Genomic DNA, 19,078 nt, shown 5'->3' on the forward strand with positions numbered 1-19,078 from the left:
CAGCTGAGTGATAGGACCATGGAACAAACCCAGCAGGTGGCACTATGACTGTTTTGTCGTCTCCTGGATGGGGCAATGTAAAGGTCCCACCTGGATTGCTTGAGTTGTGACCTTGTAACCCTATGTTGCTAGCGGTACTATTTAGGAAGGAGCCGCTGCCGAACTACTCCCCTTAAACGTTGCTTCCTTGTGTTGAAAGGGGGGAGATGCCTCCTGTAAACTTGGATGTTAAGGGATTTACCCTGTATAGCATGGGCGTAGGCAGGGAGCAGTTGCCCCCCCCTAGAAGCAGGGCCGCTGGCCAGCCTGCCCCGCTGCCCGACGCTGCCCGGTGTCGTCTCCCTTCTCCCTGGCTGGCTGTGGGGCGGGTGGAGGGAAAGCCCCAGAGCCGCGCAAAGCATTTGATTGGCTTTCCCTCCGCCTGCCCCACAGCCAGTCAGGGAGAAGGGAGACACCCTCTGGGGCTTTCCCTCCACCTGCCCCACAGCCAGCCGGCTAGAAGGGACGTCTCCCTTCTCCCTTGCTGGCTGTGGGGCGGGTGGAGGGAAAGCCAGCTTTCCCTCCACCCGCCCTGCCGATCGTGGAGGGGGAGGAGGGGGTCGGAACAGCCCAATTTCAGGCTGATCCTGGCGCCCCCTCACCCCTGCCGATCGCGGGGGAGGGGGGTCGGAGCAGCCCGATTTCAGGCTGATCCTGATGCCCCCTCGCCCCTGCCGGTTGTGGAGGGGTAGGAGGGGGTCGGAGCAGCCTGATTTTGGGCTGATCCTGGTGCCCCCTCGCCCCTGAACGACCATGGCTTTCCTTGCCCCACTGTGGCCCCTCCCCCGTGCCTTGGCCCCGCCCCTTGCCCCCCTAATTTTGATCCTGGCTACGCCCCTGCTGTATAGGGTAAGTGCTCAAGGATGAAGCAAGATGCCATAGAGGTGCCATTGTGATGCTTCTGGCCATCTCCCCTAACTCCTAGATACTGCTGTTGTCACTGCTGTCAGCCTCCAAAAGTTAAAGCATAGATTTATATCCTGGAGTTTTAAGGAGCATGGACAGGTGGGTGACTTGTAGCCTGGGGGCTCCATTACCATTTTATGCAGCCCCCCAAACCTGCCACTATCCATTTCTTTCTGCAGAGATCCCACATTCCATTTATTTTATCACTGTTGTTGCTGGCTTTGCCTCCCTCCATCTTTCTATATAGTTTCTCGATAATTGGAGAAGGCGGGATTTCGTTTTTTAAAAAAAATCCACCCGCAATTTGATTTTAAAAAAATCCTGCTGTTTGTAAGACTCCCGTTCAAAGGACTCCACAGCTTCTGCGTTGAAATATATGGGGCGATCAGATTCAAGAAGGGCATACAAAAGAACTCATTACGTGGTTGTTGGCAATAGCTAGGACATCTATTGTACAAAAATGGAAGACATTGCAAGAATTGCAAATTTCCATATGTGTTGAACATTGTGATGAGGGGGGGGGGAGAGAATAGGGCATAATTTAAATGCTGGAAGCTCCAGAAGGTTGCCAGGCCATATGGTGGGATTTCATTTCTTACAGTGCTGCAAATAGCCTCTGGGACTGTATGGCTTTGCCTATGCATGAAATACGGCAGGGGTCAGCAAACTTTTTCAGCAGGGGGCCGGACCACTGTCCCTCAGACCTTGTGGGGGGCCGGACTATATTTTGGAAAAAAAATATGAACGAATTCCTATGCCCCACAAATAACCCAGAGATGCATTTTAAATAAAAGGACACATTCTACTCATGTAAAAACATGCTGATTCCTGGACTGTCCGAGGGCCGGATTTAGGAGGTGATTGGGCCACATCCGGCCCCCGGGACTTAGTTTGGGGACCCCTGAAATACGGCTTTCTGAAGGGTTTGTGAATGTTTTATATATCATTATGTCCCTCCATTTTGATTTTGTATAGACTGAGAAAATTTATATGTAGTCCCTGCCCTCCCTACTTGGGTTATATCTCATGGTGTGTATATACAACAGATAATAATAATAATAATAATAATAATAATAATAATAATAATAATAATGCTTCCATCATGTAAGTATGTGTGTGCATGTCTGAATGTGCAGCACACAAAATTTAGAAAGGAATTACATTTACTTGCTTTCTAAAATGTGGTTGTTTTGGTCAGCTTTACATAAAAAGAAAAGAAAAGAAATTCTCTGTATACTTATTTCAGAGTAACGCTGTGTCCAGGATCAGGCTTGACCCAAGAGTGGAGCTGCCCAGGCACAAGAAAGCTGCCTCAGCAGCAACGTTGTGAGCCATGATGCAGCCAAGGAGAGGGGCGGCAATATTGCCACCAACTCTCCTCTCTCTGCCCCCGGAGTGGAGCTGCAGTTGGCAATGTTGGTTCGCCATGCAAAAATGCTGCCTCCACAGCTCTTTCACAGCTCCAGTTAGGGGACCTGTTGTGGGGGCCCCTTCAAAAAAATGTGCCATGCCTCCCCAACCACCTATGCTATGCCACTGCCTGTAATACGCCATTGATCACCCGGACCTTGAGAATGAAGATGGTGCCTGTTTTCATCTTCATCTACATAAGCTCTAGTTATCTCCTGCTTGGACTACTGCAATGCACTTTGCAGGTGACTCGGAAACTGCAGTTAATCCAGAATGCGGCAGCTAGACTGGTGACTGGGGGCGGCTGCTGAGACCATATAACACAGGTCCTGAAAGATCTTCATTGGCTCCCAGTATGTTTCCGAGCACAATTCAAAGTGTGGTGCTGACCTTTAAAGCCCTAAACGGCCTCGGTCCAGTATACTTGAAGGAGCATCTCCACCCCCATCGTCCAGCCCGGACACTGAGGTCCAGAGCCGAGGGCCTTCTGGCAGTTCCCTTGCTGTGAAAAGTGAGGTTACAGGGAACCAGGCAGAAGGCCTTCTTGGTAGTGGCGCCTACCCTGTGGAACACCCTCCCAGCAGATGTCAAGGCAATAAGCAACTATTTACTTTTAAAAGACAACTGAAGGCAGGCCTGTTTAGGGAAGATTTTAATGTTTGATGCTGTATTGTTTTTAATATTCGGTTGGAAGCCACCCAGAGTGGCTGGGGAAACCCAGCCAGATGGGCGGGGTATAAATAATATATTATTATTATTATTAGCTCATCCAAAGTTCCATTTCCTGGTCACACCAAAGTGTGACGCAACATTGGGAGCTGCCTTTAAGGGTCTATGACAACAATTTACCTTTTTTTTAATATATAGGGAAGAAGAGGATAAAGATGCGCCTCAGATTCCTGTCATGCGAAAGGTCAGCTGCCTTTGTCATTCTCTTTCTCAGACAAGAGGGCCAGGTTAAATATAGGACAAGGCTTCTGTTTCTTTATTAGGTGTGCTAAAAGCAGAGCTTTGGCAGAAGTCGAGCAATTCTCCAATAATAACCGTGCTGGCCGGGCCGGGGGGGGGGGGGTGTTGAACTGGTATCCAGGGAAGATAATATTCTTGTAACTGTTTTTTTTTTTTTTTAACATACTTTTTATTAATTTTACAAAATACAAAAAAACAAAAAAACGGTACATACTTAAACCCCTTTTCCACCTCCTTCCTACCCACCCACATGGGTCCTCCCCTGCCACAGAAGTATCCCATGTTTGTGAACAGTCAGAAATGGTCCATTTTATGCTTGGATTTCTGTCCTCCTCCCCCTCCCCTGACCCCAAAGCCCCCCCCTGCCACCAGGGAGCTCCAGCAAACCAGGGCAGTACGCAGGAGGACATCCATCCAACCATCTATTGTTATACCAAAAAAAGAAAAAAATAGAAATAGGAAAAAAAGGGGAAAAAGAAAGGGCGAAGAAAAAAAAGAAAAAGAAAAAAACAATACAAAACAGAAAAATTTTTCTTGCATTCATAGTTGAAAAACCATATTTTATGGGCTTCCCCTCCCCCCCTTCCCCGGTTTTCATCCCTTTTTTATCATCTGCAACAGTTTCTTACTTTATAAAAATACACCTTTGTATCTTATACAACTTATAAATCAATTGTTAACATTTTCATCTAATATTCAAATCACTGAAAATTCAAACTCCCATTTTCTCTTCCCGTGCCTAATTTTTTTTTCTCCCTCTATAAGCCTCCATATTTTCACATTTTCCAAAATCCATTCACTTTTAAAACTATAACTATTCTCAATTTAACCTTACATCCCCGATTACCGGCTCCACCCCCCCCAATCCAGCAAATTCCAAAATCAGCAGACCAGTTATAAACCTGTTAATCCATCCTTATAATCACAACATCACTTTCCCTTCACCCCACCCCCTGTTTACAGTCTCTTGCCATCCAGGTCACCATACAGGACCCCTGAATTTCTTCTCTTCTCTGCATATTTTTTCCTTCTTCCCTGTGGGCGTTCTGGAGTTCCAATAATACCAATCGTGCCCCCCTCAAAGGCAGGGCACTCCATCCAACTTTTTGTAGAGTAGAGTCATCATTTTTTTCATGGTGTGTTTCATTTTGTGTTGAATCATCACAGTCCTCATCTTCATCTTTTCCTTCCCCATCATTGTCATTCTCACATTGCTCTTTTTCAGTGTCAAAAGCTTCATCTCCTAGAAAATCATATTCCGCCATCACCTCCTGAAATTTCTGCTGTAACTCCTGTCGTCGTGTCTCCTCTTGACATAACTCTATTCTTGTTTCCCACATTAAGGTCAAAACAGACCGCTGGAACTCAGGGGAACACTTTTTTGTTGACATATTTCAGTCCTGCCAAGGTCAAAACTTATCACGTGGGGTGGAATATGATCACAGTTTATTTTCTCGACTCCATTTTAACAAGCTGGCTGCATTCTTCAAGTCTTGTTAACAATAAAGTTCGAACTCACATTTCACAAGCACTTAAGCCAAAAAAGAAATTCCACAAAGTCCAGAAATACAAAGTGAAGTAAAAATTGACTTATAAATCCTGATCAACTCACTGGATTGCCTGGGCTGCCGGCTCCCGAGGGAAAGAAAGGTTTTTCTTAGGCTTTACCTCATTGCTGCAGGGCAGTCATAAACCACAGTCTCTCTCCCCTTTTCACCCTGCATCAAAGGGGATATTCTCTTTGATGCCTTTGAGGGATCCTTTTGAATTACAAATCTTCTGTTTATGGCTTCGGGTTTCTATTTACTGTCTCTTTGTTGCCGTGGGGGGGGGTGGCTTCCTCTTTTCTCCCCTCTCTCCCAGACCAAATTGTTTTATAATCCAAATCGTGAGGTTACTTACAGTCTTTTCCAATCGTTTTATTTTCGGAAGAATCCAGCGCTCTCCGCCTTCGGCTTGAAGCTTCTCCCTGCTAGAATAACGTTGCCGCTCAAAATGGCCCCCGCGACTTCTACCCTCCTCGCTCCGGAGCTCTTATTAGAGCTAACCGAAGAGTTGGGGAGTCCGGATTGGGTCTGTGCCGAGCAAATTGCCCTCGGGACGCCCTTCCCGAGGTTCTAAGGGGCGCAGCGTTGCTCTCGAATATTCTTGTAACTGTTAAAGCCCTACTTGGGAGTTTGCCTTCTGTGCTAATTCAACATGCAAGAGGGAAGAGCCGGCATGAACATGCCAGCTCTGGCCTTTTGTCAGCATGTGCAGTGGAGAGCTTGCTTGACTCATGCAGGCTGAGGCTCCCTGCATATGGGGAGCCTTGGCCCTCCAGATGGCCACTGAACTACAACTCCCATCATCCCATGCCTTGTAGCTCTGCAGGAGCGTGTATTGTTCAGCCTGGAAACTGAGGTACAGCTCTGAGGGCATTCTGGAAGTTCCCTCATTGTGAGAGCACCCCTGAACATTTTTTTAGAAAAAAGTTTTTTGTGTGTGTGAGTGTGTGACACACACATGCACACACATGTACTAGATAACCTTTGAGGGCCCTTCCAACTCTACAGTTCTCTCTCCTTCCATTGCTCTCTCTCTCTCTCTCTCTCTCTCTCTCTCTCTCTCTCTCTCTCTCTCTCTCTGTATATTTGTAAAAAAAACCAGTTTTGTTTTCTAGAGCATCAGTGACATTTTGCAGCATCGCAGAAAAGCACTGCAAAAATTTCGGCTTCGGAAGAAAGAAATTGAAAATGAGCAGGCTTCTGCAGAACTGACTGCAAAGAAGCAAGAGTTCAAAGAGAGGATGGAAGCGCTGGCCCAGCGAAGAGAGGCGCTTGAACAAAAAGATCAGGATGTAAGCATCACTCTGCATCTATAAGGAGGGCACTTGGAGTCGGGTTCTAGGCTGGATCTACATTCATCTGTTAAACGTTATTTAATATAACGTTATATAGCGTTCAACACAGTTTTCCATTGCCAGTGGCTCCCTACTCGTCATCGCCCTCTGGTGTCAAATTTTAATAATGCATTTTCAGGGTGATAAACCACGAGTGTAGATCTGCCCCTAGACTATGGTCTGCTTCACACATGCTGTTCAGCCATAGTTTTAGCATTGCGGGAATGAGCCTCAACAGTAAGCCTCGGGCTGACACCCTTCTCCTTCCTCCTGAGGTGCAGCTGTGTGAAAAAAATTGGAAGTAAAGTATTTGCTTCATCCTTTAAATTAGAGTTCCCCAGTGTGCCTGAACTTGAGGACCTCTCATTAGTTAAACTGTGAGAAGTTGAGTTGATAACAAGTCAAGATCAATAGCCTGCTGGATCAGGCCAATGGCTCCTTTTGTGCAGCATCTTGTTCTCACAGTGGCCAACCAGATCCCTGTGGGAAACACACAGGCAGGGCCTGAGCACAAGAGCATTTTGCCCTGCAGTTTCCAGCAACTCATACTGCCTCTCCTCATGGAGTCAGAGCGTAGCCTTTGTGGTTAGTAGCCATGGATAGCCTTTACTTCCATGAATTTGTCTAGTCCATCTTTCTCCTTCTTTGTTCAGAGGAAGAACCGGATTCTTGAATTTGACGCATATATTCAAGAGTGTCGTCAGAAGAAGGAGCGTGTCATTCAGCTGTTCCACGAGGAACACAGGCTGAAAGCCCTAAAGAAGCGTGAGGTATTCAAACTGAAAAAAGAGCTTAAGAAACTCCAAGTTAGGTATGTGACTGGTGCTTTTAAGACGGATTTGAGACTGAGCCACGGGTATCTGGGCAGGGGTGCAGTGAGGCAATCTTAGACACTGGACTTCTGGAGGCCCCATCTTTAGATGCCAATGTGTAGCTATTACTTCACTTACTTCAAAATGTTGTAAGCCAGCCTTGCTATATTTGGGGACTCCTGCTGGGGACATTCCTCTGAGTGGGGCTCTGGACTTCAGTCCCAAAGTCTTCTCCTGATAACACCACTGCACATTATTCTCCAGCCGGCAAGCATGGCTAGCTTTCCTGATCTGAAGGTCCTGTGCCCTGGCAGAATAGAATCATCACCAAAATTATATTTCTTAAGAATGGGGGCTTGCTAAGAGGGCCATAGCTTCAATGGGGAAGGATGTAGTTCAGTGGGAGAGCATCTGCCTTGCATGCAGAAGGTCGCTGGTTCAATCCCTGGCATCTCCAGGTAGGACTTGCCAGTCAGTGTAGACATTATTGAGCTCTGAGTTCTGCTGGTGCCTACCTCACTTTCAACTTTGGCCCCTGGTTAAGAAGACCCCGATTGCTTTCTCGGGGATTTATTACCAGTAATTGTTAACTCTGCTTTGTAATAATAAGGGGATCAGCCACTCTGCGTTTTAAGATAGTTGTGATTCATTCATCTGTTTTTATCTTAACTAACCAAAGGGTGGTTCCAAATGTATCTGTGTACCTTGCTCCGAGTACAATTTGATATAGACCTGGTCACAAATATTTTGATAAATGAATGAAACAAAAGCCAAGACAGACCCTTTTGGGTCCTCAGGACATCATCTTGATGGTGCCGATCACATTTTTATCTGTAAGCTACATTGAGTCCCTGTCGGGGGGGGGGGGGAGGCGGCATATAAATAAATATATATATATACAGTGATCACTATCACCAGCTTGAGCTAATGAAGGCTGGTCCATTAGAGCAAAAGGGGCAGTATTCCACCAACTTCACTGTGCCCCCAGCCAGCTCCTACCTGCCTGCCTTTTTAGTTACATCCATGCCACAGGCAGACACTCAGTCTCTGTGTTGCCTCGGTAGAACTCCTTAGGGACAAGGATGAGAACATAACTAGAGTTAGTTGACTCTGCTCATCACTGGCTCTGGCTTTACCTACTGTTGACCTCTCTGCCCTCCTCCCTACCAGTCCCTATGGGCACCAGCCTGCCAACACTGGGCTGAGCTGGTCTTATCACTCAAACGGACAGCTGGCAGGAGCTGGTGGTGCGACGAAAAATGGGCCATCTCTGCAGATGTTTGGCAAGCTTGAGATGGGGGAGGATTGTCCCTCACATTTCTAACTGAGTAGTGCTACAGCAACGATCCCTTTCCAGCAATTTCTAGTCATTTGTTGATAAGACGATTTTTATTGTCTGAGGCATTCCAAGCACCGCTAATATATATTTCTTCAGAAAAAAGAAACTACAGAAGAAGATGGCAAAATACAAAAGCTTACAAGATTTCCTGAAGGAAGTTACCGCCACAATCCGACCAGGTGAGTATAACCATTAAACTGGGGGACGACGACTCTGTACTTGACAAATGCTTATTTAGATTTCTTGCCTTTTGACTCATAAAAGGATCCACAAGACATCTTTCATAAACCACTTTTGAAGAGCCATCAAAAACAAAGAGTAGCACAAAAATACCGAAACAATAAAAACATGACCCTGATATGTGTTTTCCATGTACAGTATAGCATAATCCTCCCTGTTTTCAATTGCAGACTTTCTTGGATATCCGGAAGACTCTGTGGTTGAAGCCCTCATCAAAAGGCACAAGACACTGTTTGAGGAAAACCAGAGCTTGAGGAAGAATTTGTCCACTCAGCAGTGTCACATTGAGGAAACCCAAAAAGAATTAGAGAGCTTGCGAGAGGAACACAACATCACGACATTTGTAATGTTCACTGAGCATGTAGTTTCTATGAAGCCAAATCCATTCATTCCACAGGTCCAATTGTACTAAGCACCGAGTGTGCTGGTTCTCTTCTGAAACCTTAGAGAAGGTCAATTCTATCTTCTGAAACCAGCCAAGCTTTGAGAGTATTTGCAGCACATAGGAAACCCATGCTGTGTAATTCAGTAGGATTCTCAACTTGTAGATCCCTTCGGAACAGGGCCCAATTGACTCTATAACTGGTCACACCACAAAGCCTCAGAGAGGATTTGTTGTTGCTGCTGTTGCTGTTTTCTTTTTCTGCAGGAAGTGGGTGAATGATCTTTTTGAAAGACTTTTTGAAAAATATGATTATAGCTTCCCGCTCTTCCCCCATTGTGTGCTACTAGTGTACTGCTGTTGCTGCTATTGTTTCATTGTGTACTAGTTTGCATCTTCCCTCTCACTACTAGTGTACATCTCCCTTCTCATTGGGTACTATTAATACTATTAGTATTAATACTATTAGTATTGAATGGTGTTACAATACGGACAGGTATTGTCTTTTCTGACTGGCAGTGGCTTTCCAGAATCTCAGGTAGAAGATCTTCCTTTTGGCCTGCTACCTGTTCTGTTAAGTGGAGATGCTCCTGGGATTGAGCCTGGGACATTCTGCATGCAAAGCATGTACTGTATCACTGAGCTATGGCTCTTCCCCATAAGTCTAAGTGCTGTTGTGGTGGAGGGAAAAAAACATTATTACAGCTCCAGACTCTTTTGTACCATTAGGAACCGCTGCTGTTTTCTCAGCAGTGCCTCTCACTTTTTCTCAGGGAAGCCTGGGAGCCTTGAAATACTCTATCCTGAACTTCCCTGGCTAGTACCTATGAAGGCTATGTTCTACTTCCACTGCTGAAGGAAGTTTGCCTCTGAATACCCATTGCCAGACACTACAGAAGGTGTGAGTGCTGTTGTGCTCAGGTTCAGAGTGCTGGACTAGATGGGTCCTTGGCATGCTCCACCACAGCTCTTATGTGCCCATCAGAAAATCTCAAAACAGTCAAAACCTCTCTGGATAGTTTTCCTTTCCTTCAGCTGCCATGCAGTTCCAAATAGTCTAATGTTACTGGGAAGTGTTTCTGCATATATTTGCATGTGTAGGTGGGTGAAATCACTTGCAAAGCCTCTATTTCCTCTTGCTTGGTTAACATTCTTATTGTTAATTATTACATTAATGTTTACTGTATGCCGCCCCAAGATCCTTGGGTAAAAGTCAGATTACAAATACTGTAAAATAAATGTACGTACAGCGCATCCCTAAATTCCCATTTTATGGCTTTGCCTAGATGCTACTCGGCAAAATTTCTGAACTTCAGTCAAAGAAAAGTTCGCTACAAGAAAAAAAGATACACTTGTGTCACTACATTGACAATGAGGAATGTCTCATCGATCAACAGGTAAGTTTCTCTGAGTCCCCACCCCACCCCCAAAGCTCCTGTTTATTGAATGGATGTTGTATACAACTTAGAGATTAAAAATGTATATGGTACAGGGTTTATAAATACTTTTGCTTTTAAGTAAATAAAGTAAAATACAGCTCCCATTAGCCCCAGCCAGCATGGGAGTTCAACAATATCTGGGCTGGATCTACATTGATCTTTTAAACATTATTAAATACTAGTATCATGAAGCCTGTTAAATTAACGGGTGCTAGAACAGTGAGCTATAATTGGTGATGGACTATGTGTATTGTCATCATGTCTTGTTTGAGAACTTCCCTGGTACCATCATGGCCATTAACAGAAACATATAATTTCCCTGGAGGGACTCCCGATTTAATTTTACCAGGAATGTGTAAATAAACCCTTCTCCCCCCGAGTCCCAATTCCCTCCCCGTCCTGCGCGCCGCCAGCCAGCCCCACCCCCGCGCGCGTGCGCTCCCTTCCTCTCAGACCAACCGTCTCTCCTGGTCCCCTCAGTGCCCGACCTACCTCCGGGCTGATGTAGGAGACAAAGGAGGGCTTGGCCGGCCTGGCCCCCACGCCGCCCCCCATGCCTAGCATGTCTGGCCCCTGCGAACTGGCGGCGGCAGCACTGCCAGGTCTCCGGCCGGTGCTGGCGGGCGGGAGCGGCACTGTGGCAGGGGCGGCAGCTCCTCCCAGGAGGACTCTGCGTCTTCCTCCAGCGCCGCCCTGCTTCGCCTCATGTAGTTAATCCTTCCCATCACAGCGAGCGGAAAGAGCCTACAGTCCTGGCGGTGCATGTGAGCCTCCAAGTCCCAACGGCTGTCCGTGGGGCACATGCGCAGTAGCGCAATCCCACGGACACAGGGACTGGACACAGAGACACTTGGATATTATTATAGAGGATAATGTTCTATAACATTGTTACAGTTTCCCTTTGCCAGTGACTTGCTGCTCTGCGGCACCCTCTGGTGTCAACATTTTAGCAATGCATTTTTTGTATTATAAACCACAAGTGCCCCCGGAGGGCTAAAAGTTCCCATGCCTGCCTTAATTTGCGAAAGCCCGCTTTGAGGATAGTGGAGGGGCAGGACTGACGGCTGAACTGGGATTTAATTTGCTGCGGTGTCCCATATGAAATGAGGATTGCAAAGCTGGGACGAAACTGGATTTATATTGCTAATGAAGATGATGAACGAGCTGCATCTTCTTCTTTTAAAAAATAAAATAAAAAGTGCTAAATAAATGTTGTCTTCTTTCACTACTCCCCAAGTATATGTGGATGTATAGTGGTGAGAAGGATAAAGTTCATCCATCTCTTTATGCTCATGTAGAGGCAAGATCTAAGCAGGATGCTGTTAGCAGTTAACAACATGGCAGAGCTATGCTACATGCCTCATTATGGCCCTTTGGACGACATGACGTTGCTGTCCAAGCTGGACATGATCCAGGTAAGTGAAACCAGCCGTGTTTTTGAAAACCCAAGACTGAGTGTAACATTTTACCCATAACTGTTATGAACAGCAATAATCTAAGGGGACACAGCATGCATTTAGATCAGGAAGTGGAGCAATAATACATTGCATTTTTACCCCGCTCTTCAGCCTCACTCTTCCTCTTGACTTGACTGACTGCTGCCACTGGACCTGGGCAGACTACAGACTGCATGCACTAGAACAGGCATGTTCAACAGGTCGATCGGGATCTACCGATCGATCACGGGAGACTAATGGTAGATCGCGGTCGATCACATGACCCTTAGGGTTTGTCCTCCAAAAGGGTTAGAAAAAAGGAACCAAAACCTCCCCCCCCCCCAAAAAAAGCTCAACAACTTTGCCTTCCCTAAAAAAAGCTCAACAAACGTGCTCTAAAGGGTAGGGGGAAATGTCCACTCTTTAGAACCAAAGGATTCCTGTCTCCTGGTGTTGAAACAACTCATTCATAGTGGTGACTTCATTTGTGGACTAAAAAACACTGAAAAGCAGGAAAAGACAGGCTTGCCCTTCTGTCTGCACGTTTCACTTCTGAACTTTTTAAATAGGTGACTGGTTGACTTTCTCTTTTTTAATGAAGGCTCAGAGTCTAGGTCCCCTTGCGATTGCACCACTGATAATCCAGTCTTGTTGGCCATGCAGCAAGATAAGAAGGGAAGCAGAAGCTCAAGAACCTGAGGCTTTGCTCAAGCATGTTGCATGTAGCAGCTCAGGTACATAGTATTGAACCATGGTTTACTGGTGTCTTGCAGAAGTTTCAGACTGCAACTTGCCATCAGCCCCAACTAGCATAGAGCAAGGATGATGAAAGTTGTAAACTGAAACATCTGGAGAGCACCAGGATCTGGATAACTGTTTTAGAGCTATGTGTGAACCATCCCAATGTGTTGTGCAAGATTAATTTTCCATGTGAATTTGCAAGACACTTTCTCAGTACTTCGGCTTAAGCCACTTTCCTTTTAGAAACTAAGCTTTATTAAGAACCTTTCTCTCTTTTTATTCAGGAGTCCATTATGAGGAAAAAACAGATTGTAGAGGAAACAAAAGCATTGCAGTCTGATGAACTTACAAGGTCATCCTCTCATCTTTTGAGGGAAAAGTCATCTTCTACTTTTTCGAGGGAAAGGTCATCTTCTACTTTTTCGAGGGAAAGGTCATATTCTACTCTTTTGAGGGAACAACTTAAAAAGCAAATAAGCTTTGCCAGTCTGGACAAGCTGGAAGACAAAGGAGGAAAAGCATAAGGAGACAAATCTCTTTTAAAATCCCATATACAGAATGGGAGACACTGTATGGACTAGTGGAATATTTATAGTAGGTTCTGCACACAAATCAACACAGATGGATGTCAATGCATTACCATAAATGCTTTGATTTGTGAGTGAAAGGGTCTTTCATGCTTTTTTTTTTTTTGCAAGTATGGGTTGAGTGATCCTGAGGGGGCACTTTCTTTCTGCCTGTTAATTCTATGTATTTTGGTGTTTACAGATTTACTGGAGGAGTGGAAGCCAATCTCTGAAAGAACCAATGCACAATTTGGAAGTGCTCCTACAGCCATTCATTCTCCTAAACAGGCAGGCAATGACTTTGATTAGCTGGCAAACCAACCATGGCTAGGTCTAGGAAAGTTTAGTTTAGATTCTGCATTGATACACTTTGGATGAAAAGCAGTTAAAGGCACAGCCTGCTAAGTGATGTAATGGTTAAAGTGTTGAACTAGGACCTGGGAGAGCAGGGTTTGAATCCCCACTCAGCCATGAAGCTCACTGGGTGACTTTGGGCCAGTCACCATCTCTTAGCCTAACCTTCTTCACAGGGTTGTTGTGAGGATGAAATGGGGACAAGACTAACCATGCACACAGTCTTGAGATCCTTGGGTGGTGTGTGTGTGTGTGTGTGTGTTTCTGAGTAGACATTGGTAGGCTGTTAGGCTTCTACAAAATGATTGAATCGTAGAGTTGTAAGGGACCACAAGGATCATTTAGTCCAACCCCCTGCAAGACAGGAAGGTTTTGCCCAACATGGGGCTCGAACCCACAGCCCTAAGATGAAGGAGCGTCTCCACCCCCATCGTTCTGCCCGGACACTGAGGTCGAGTGCTGAGGGCCTTCTGGCGGTTCCCTCACTACAAGAAGCCAAGTTACAGGGAATGAGGCAGAGGGCCTTCTTGGTAGCGGCGCCCGCCCTGTGGAATGCCCTCCCACCAGAGGTCAAAGAGAAAAACAACTACCAAACCTTTAGAAGACGTCTGAAGGCAGCCCTGTTTAGGGAAGCTTTTAATGTTTAATAGATTATTACATTTTAATGTTCTGTTGGAAGCCGCCCAGAGTGGCTGGGGAAATTCAGCCAGATGGGTGGTGTGAGGGGGAAAGGGTACAGAGAGCCCCCCCCCATCCTGAGGAATAGCTCTTCCACCAGCAGTAGCGTCAGCGGGGAGGGGGATGAGTCCAGTGAGGAAGGAGGAAGGAGGAGACGGGGCTCTAGCAGCATAGGAGAGCTCCTGCTGCACGTGGGACAGAAAGTGAGAGAGGGGGAAGAGGGGGAGAAGGAAAACATGGAAAGGAGACCCTTTTTCCCTCCGGTTCCGGAATTACGCGGGAGGAAACGCGGGAGGAGATTTGGGGTGCCCCGACTCTTATGTTGGAAGAGGACGTGGAGTGCGCCATTCCAGGTGTCACGGTCCGGTCGGCGGGCGTCAGGACCAGAGGCAAGATGGTGGTGAAGAAGCAGGAACAGGTGCATGGCTGAGGGTCCAGCAGCAGGCAGTTGCAGGGTCAAGGAGCAAGGCAGAGACGAAGGTCCACGGGGCAAGAAGCAAGGCGAAGGCTCAAGGAACAAGAAGCAAGGCGAAGGTCCAAGGAACAAGAAGCAAGGCGAAGGTCCAAGGGTCGAGGAGCAAGGCATTGGCAAGGCGAGGGTCCAAGGAGCAAGGATCAAGACGTCGGCAAGGCAAGGGTCCACGGAGCAAGGATCAAGATGTCGGCAAGGCAATGGTCCAAGGAGCAGGAGCAAGATGTCGGCAAGGCAAGGGTCCACAAAGCAAGGATCAAGACGTCGGCAAGGCAAGGGTCCAAGGAACAGGAAGCAAGGTGAAGGTCCAAGGGTCGAGGAGCAAGGCGTCGACAAGGCGAGGGTCCAAGGAACAGGAGGCCAGATGCAACCAGGCAGGGAAAGCGTTGCTGTGGCAAAGAACTGAAGGGAAATGCTGGGCTTTTATCCCTCCCAGCTCCTGCCACCAGGTGCAGTGAAATCTCAAGTGGCCTCACCTGGGTGACTACTCCTTGCCTCTCCAGCACAAGCTGATGTCTTCACCTGTGTGGCCACGCCTTGCTTCCCCAGCACAAGCTGAGGCAGGCCCCAGTCCTGCAAGGCACTACAGGCCCCAGAGCCTGACTCCTGCCCATACTCCTGACACCAGGGTTCTGGGTCAGACAGAGCAGATGTATCCTGTATAGCTCTAGCACTGTAAATAGCCTGCACTCAATAAAAGCATGAAAAGGCAAAGGTCTGGAGAGTCTTTACTCTAGAGTAGTTGCAACTATCGCCTGTGACAGGTGGGGTATAAATAATAATAATAATAATAATAATAATAATAATAATAATAATAGTCTCGTGCTCTATCAGCTTTAGTATTGGGTATATATTTATATTCAGATCAAGACAATTATCAACTTATCCCTTTGGGTTTTACAAAACTATGGGGAGCAGAAGAGTCTTCTAACCATTAAATTATTTTGAATCAGTGCCCAATATACTGTTTGTGTTCTAACTGAGTCTCATTTTAACAGTTAGGTTGATATGTTTGTTTTCCAACTGTGGTTGTGAAATGAAGTTTAAGTGGATTTGTTATATAAACTCTGTTTGTATATTCCAACTATGTTTCTCGCCGTTGTAAAATAAATGATGCAATTCTCAATTCCTTTGTTGCACAATACACGTAATATCTAAACAGCAGTTGTACTTTTGGAGGCTGTGAAAGTGCATTTGAGTCATTCTCCAAATATTGTCTTTGCAATTTTGTATATTTTGGCCAACAGTGAATTTTTATTTATTTATTTCAATATGGTTACTAACAACTGTGTAGGTTGCTTCCATGTTGTCTTATCAATTACAGTAAGAAAGCTGATTGTTCATTTTTGTCTGGTAAAACACCCAAAGAACCCAATTTTAATATATCCTACAAATGTATATATTGGTTTTATTCCAGTGTGGCTTCTCCAAAAGAACCTTGGGTATGGTGAAGGTGCTGATTTTTTAAATGGATTTCCCAGGGTCATCTGTGGAGAGGGAAGGACTATTAAAGCCAGTTTAATTTTGCAGATTTGATGCCCTCAGTGTCCAGATACTTTACCTGGAGCCAATATTAATGTAATAATAAAAAAATCTTTTTAAAGTATCAGAATGTGTATACCACTTAATCGTAAAAACCCTAAGCCATATACAATTTTTAAAAAAATATAAATTAAAACTATTGATAAAAACCAGAAGTTAAAAACAAGTTGGCCTAATTTCTCCCCAAGATAGTAAAAAACCCAGCAGTTAAAAGCTATGCCTTAAAATGTAAAATTACATATACATGTCAGCTTTACATATTAAAATACATGTCAGCTTTTGCCTAAGAAAAAAAAAGTTTTAGCAGGTGCCAAAAACAGTACAACACGGCAACAAATATTCATACAATAAGCTCAAAAGTGATTATACATGATTTATCAGTCTTGTGTGAGAAATTCTTACAAAATGCCACAGAGATTTGCAAACTACTCAACCAAAAATGAACTTATAATATCTAATTTGATTAGAATTATCCAAGTGCTTAACTCAGTCTTTTGTTGTCTTTGTTTTTTAAATGGGTTCATGAAGATTTAAGCAAGAGGTAAGTTCAATGTTGCTCACATTAACCATGGAGTGGTGATGGAGTTGTAGACACGGTGCTGGCGTTTTGCACCTGTTTTGCCCTAGCAGTCCGAGTAATTAGAAGGCTGCTGGTTTGCCCCCGATGGGGCCCGTTTACTGAGGCTGGCTGTTAGCCCACTCCCTGGGTTGTTTTCCGGGCTAATTCGGTAATCTGATCTTGAAGCATTGATACATGTATTGATATTAACTAATGATAATTCAAACAAAACCTTATTATGATCAACTTAATGCACTTATAAACATTTGATTGTATACACAGAGCATGCACAATAAATACAAAATAGATACAAAGTAAATTTACATTATGCAAAATGTTACATTTGCTACAACAATTTATAAATACATACTTATATATCATTGAAGATACAATTTCTTGGTTTAAGCTTAAGACACTGGTTTGCTTAGCAAAGTTACCGGTACCCTGTTTTCTTCTGGATATAAATACACTCTTTCATTATTGGTTTCTCAACAGGTGTTGGATGTTAACAAAGTAATGAGGAGGTGTAAGAGAGGATGAAGGAAAGGATAAGGACAGGATAAGGAAGATAGTGCTAGTACTTACATCACCTATTTGATTTCAATTCCCTTGACTGTAGTTTTTTTACCGTAAAAAAAAGTTTTAGCAGGTGCCAAAAAAAAGTACAGCAAAGATGCCTGCCTAATGTCAAAGTGTAGGTGCTACCATGCTGAAAATACTGATTCCGTACAAGTGCAGAAGAAACATCATGTGGCACTTGTAAAAGTGCCAGTTCATCAGATCAGAGGGATTGAGTGGGCATCTCTCTCCCTCGGCTTCTGAGGAGTCAGCATGAAGAATATTCCATTGTGGGGTCACAAACCATTTTGGTCCCAAGGGCACATTTGCAAACTGGAGAAACTGCACATCCACTGCAACCACACAGATACCACAAACTGCATATGATTGGCTGTGAAGCTTAATCATGGCCTGAAAAGTCAGAGCTGGAAAGGGGAGGAAGGGATAATCCTTCCCTCCCAGTTGTGACCATCCTGAAATTCCTTCTCTGCTATTGTAGTTAGACTTGAAATAAGCACTGTGTATCTCATTAAGGAGTAGCAGACATTTTAGACAGCGGGGTTGCATCTGGGGAAGGAAGGGTTATGGACATAGTGGGGGGGGGTTAATTCTCTGCTCCCCAGGTATGAGCCCCCCCCCAATCGCTATTCATATATTTGTATCAGAGATGCAGTTCAAGTCTGCTCAGATTGGAATTCACATGGATGGTTGGTGAAGGACCCTGTGTGAGAAGCAAGGAAGGGAAGACCTCCCAGGGTGGGAGAAGAAAGGGAAGCTTCCAGGTAAGCCAGTGGCGTAGCATGGGTTGCCAGGACCCATGGCAAGGAAAGTTTGGCACTCCCTAACCAGCGGCTCCATGTGGTGCTGGGACCATGTGTGCATGCCTCCTCAGGCTGGGGCGCTGCCACCACTGTGAGTCTTGCCGTCTGTCCACCTCCTCTGCCAGCAGGGATGCCGCCTGGCCAAGGGATGCAAGGGCCCATTCTCTCCTAGCTCCTGCCCAGCATGAGGCGGGCCAGAACAGGGAGCCCCTTGCAACGGCTCTCTCTCTCTCTCCCTGGCGCGGCTGCGCCAGGCCTGTGTTTCCCTTTCCCTCAGGTAAAATCCCCAATGGAGAATGAATCACGAGTGAGGGTGGGTTTTTCTTTTGGGAAAACAGGTTGCAAACAAACTTTATTATAACAGATGTAAACAAGGAGTTTTGGTTCTTCTTCTTCCACAGAAATGTAACAAAACAGTGCTGTTGCTTTTTATTAAAACGTATACTGTTCCAAGTTATAGGCTGCATGCTGTTCAGGCTTTAGGTTACTTTCTTTTACACATCTTCCATAGATCAGACTTCTCCACTCACACTTCAGGAACGTAGGTTTTTAACTGGACTTTCCCCCTTACAGACATCCAAATCCTCCTTGGCCTTGGAATCACTACTGCCCTTTCCTGTCAGAGTATTCCCTCAGACGACCCGTTTTCTTGTAAACGCCATGTGGGGCTGTGTCTTTTCTATTTTAACCATGTTCTGCGATTCAGAACCTTAGAGCATATACTGAGAGTGCTCGGCTCTCCTCAGCTCTACCACCTCTCAGAACAAACTCTCCTGACAGAATCCGACTCCCAGACCCCATGAATCTGTCATGAGACAAAGGTTCTTGAGAGCAGAAGCAGTAAGGCCTACAAGGCCTACACAATCATTCAAGCCTGCTAACTGCTAACTGTTAACAGCAAACTGCTAAGTGACTGTGACTCGGGACTCATCTT

At 45.4% G+C, this 19,078-nt stretch overlaps 1 protein-coding gene across 1 annotated transcript; it reads left to right on the forward strand.

Annotated features, from left to right (window-relative positions):
• Positions 1 to 3,220: 3,220 nt before the first annotated feature.
• CCDC197 (coiled-coil domain containing 197) lies at positions 3,221 to 13,118 on the forward strand (the record flags this gene model as incomplete). The annotated part of the gene is made up of 8 exons (XM_088655319.1): positions 3,221 to 3,268; positions 5,987 to 6,163; positions 6,859 to 7,016; positions 8,453 to 8,535; positions 8,767 to 8,939; positions 10,265 to 10,375; positions 11,716 to 11,832; positions 12,879 to 13,118. Coding segments are annotated over 8 exons (1,107 nt in total), but the record flags the coding sequence as incomplete, so codon positions are not given.
• Between the last annotated feature and the right edge of the window lie 5,960 nt (positions 13,119 to 19,078).

Source organism: Zootoca vivipara, chromosome 1 (genome assembly GCF_965207765.1).
Source record: "Zootoca vivipara chromosome 1, rZooViv2.hap1.1, whole genome shotgun sequence".
Taxonomy (NCBI): domain Eukaryota; kingdom Metazoa; phylum Chordata; class Lepidosauria; order Squamata; family Lacertidae; genus Zootoca; species Zootoca vivipara.